General features: G+C 40.2%; 1 protein-coding gene across 1 annotated transcript in view; it reads left to right on the top strand.

The window, feature by feature from the left end:
• The window catches only part of LOC106531227 (kinesin-like protein KIF2A), a gene marked incomplete at its 3' end in the record, with an annotated part of 57,304 nt that overhangs the window by 37,847 nt on the left and 18,222 nt on the right, over nucleotides 1–1,235 (top strand). The window contains 1 exon segment of the mRNA XM_014027017.1: nucleotides 596–650. Coding sequence (XP_013882471.1) covers nucleotides 596–650 — 55 coding nt within the window.

The raw sequence follows: 1,235 nt of genomic DNA, 5'->3' as shown, positions 1-1,235 counted from the left end.
TACATATACATATATAGTGAAAATACAGCAAAGTACCAATAATAGAAAATGTAATTTCTACTTTTGAATACTTGAGTAATTTTAAATGCATTTACTTTTGAATACTTAAGTATTTTCAAAAGTAAGTACTAAAGCTCAACTTGCTAAAAGCCTAAAGTAGTAAAACAATCCATAGAAGGTAAATGTAAGCAAAAGGCTGACGAACAATGAAAAGTAGTAAAACTTTAGTGAAAAGGTTATATAAAAGTCGCAAAAGGCCAGATGAAGGCTATAACTAAGAGAATGGAGGCTAAAAGTTGCAGAATTGGTTTAATGGCAAGACTGGCAAGTGGCAAAAATATCAAAGTTTGCAGAAAAGTTTAGATTGCAAAAAATGTATGTAAAAATAGAATAAAGTAATGTAATGATAGACAATAAGAAGCCAGAGAAGAAGAATAAATTAGACAATGAATGAAATGATTAAGTAGAAATGGATGAGGATAAAAAATTGTTATTTTATTCTGTCTGTTTCTTACTTTCTGACATTCCAAACTTAAAAATTACTGTATTCAATCAATATGTGTATTCATATTTAACTGTATTTTTCATATTTCAGATTGAGGAGCACAGAATATGTGTGTGCGTCCGGGCACGTCCACTCAATAAAAAAGGTAAAAGTGTTTTTTACAGAAGCTGTGTTCAGACAAAGAGCCACATAAATATAGTTTTCTTCTTGTTAGCACAAGAGAGGGGCAGAGCTGTAGACTGACCAGTACCTGGTGGTGAGTTGGCTCTGACGGTGGTGATGCCGGTCAGACCTGGCAGACCCAAACGAGGGTCTACTGGGAACATCTGACAGAGTGTCCCGTCAGACTGAGCTTCAACTCACACCTCCAGGAGAACTTTGAACATGTTTCAGGGGAGGTGGGGGACATTGAGTCAGAGTGGGCCATGTTCCGTACCTCCATCGTCGAGGCAGCTTACCTGAGCTGTGGCCACAAGGTTGTCAGTGCCTGTCAACCCTCAAACCCGCTGGTAGGACACTGGCGGTGAGGGATGCTGTCAGGCTGAAGAAGGGTTCCTATTGTGTCTTTTTGGCCTGTGGGACTCCAGAAGCAGCTGATGGTTATCAGCAGTCCAAGTGGATTGTGGCTTGGGTGGTCGCTGAGGCAAAAACTTGGGCGTGGGAGGAGTTCAGAGAGGCCATGGAAAAAGACTTCCATACGACTTTTCTCGTCAACGGTCTGGTGTCTTGG

Source organism: Austrofundulus limnaeus, unplaced genomic scaffold (assembly GCF_001266775.1).
Source record: "Austrofundulus limnaeus strain Quisiro unplaced genomic scaffold, Austrofundulus_limnaeus-1.0 Scaffold608, whole genome shotgun sequence".
Taxonomy (NCBI): domain Eukaryota; kingdom Metazoa; phylum Chordata; class Actinopteri; order Cyprinodontiformes; family Rivulidae; genus Austrofundulus; species Austrofundulus limnaeus.
Note: the sequence above shows the minus strand (reverse complement) of the source record. Positions and strands in the feature narration are given on the sequence as shown.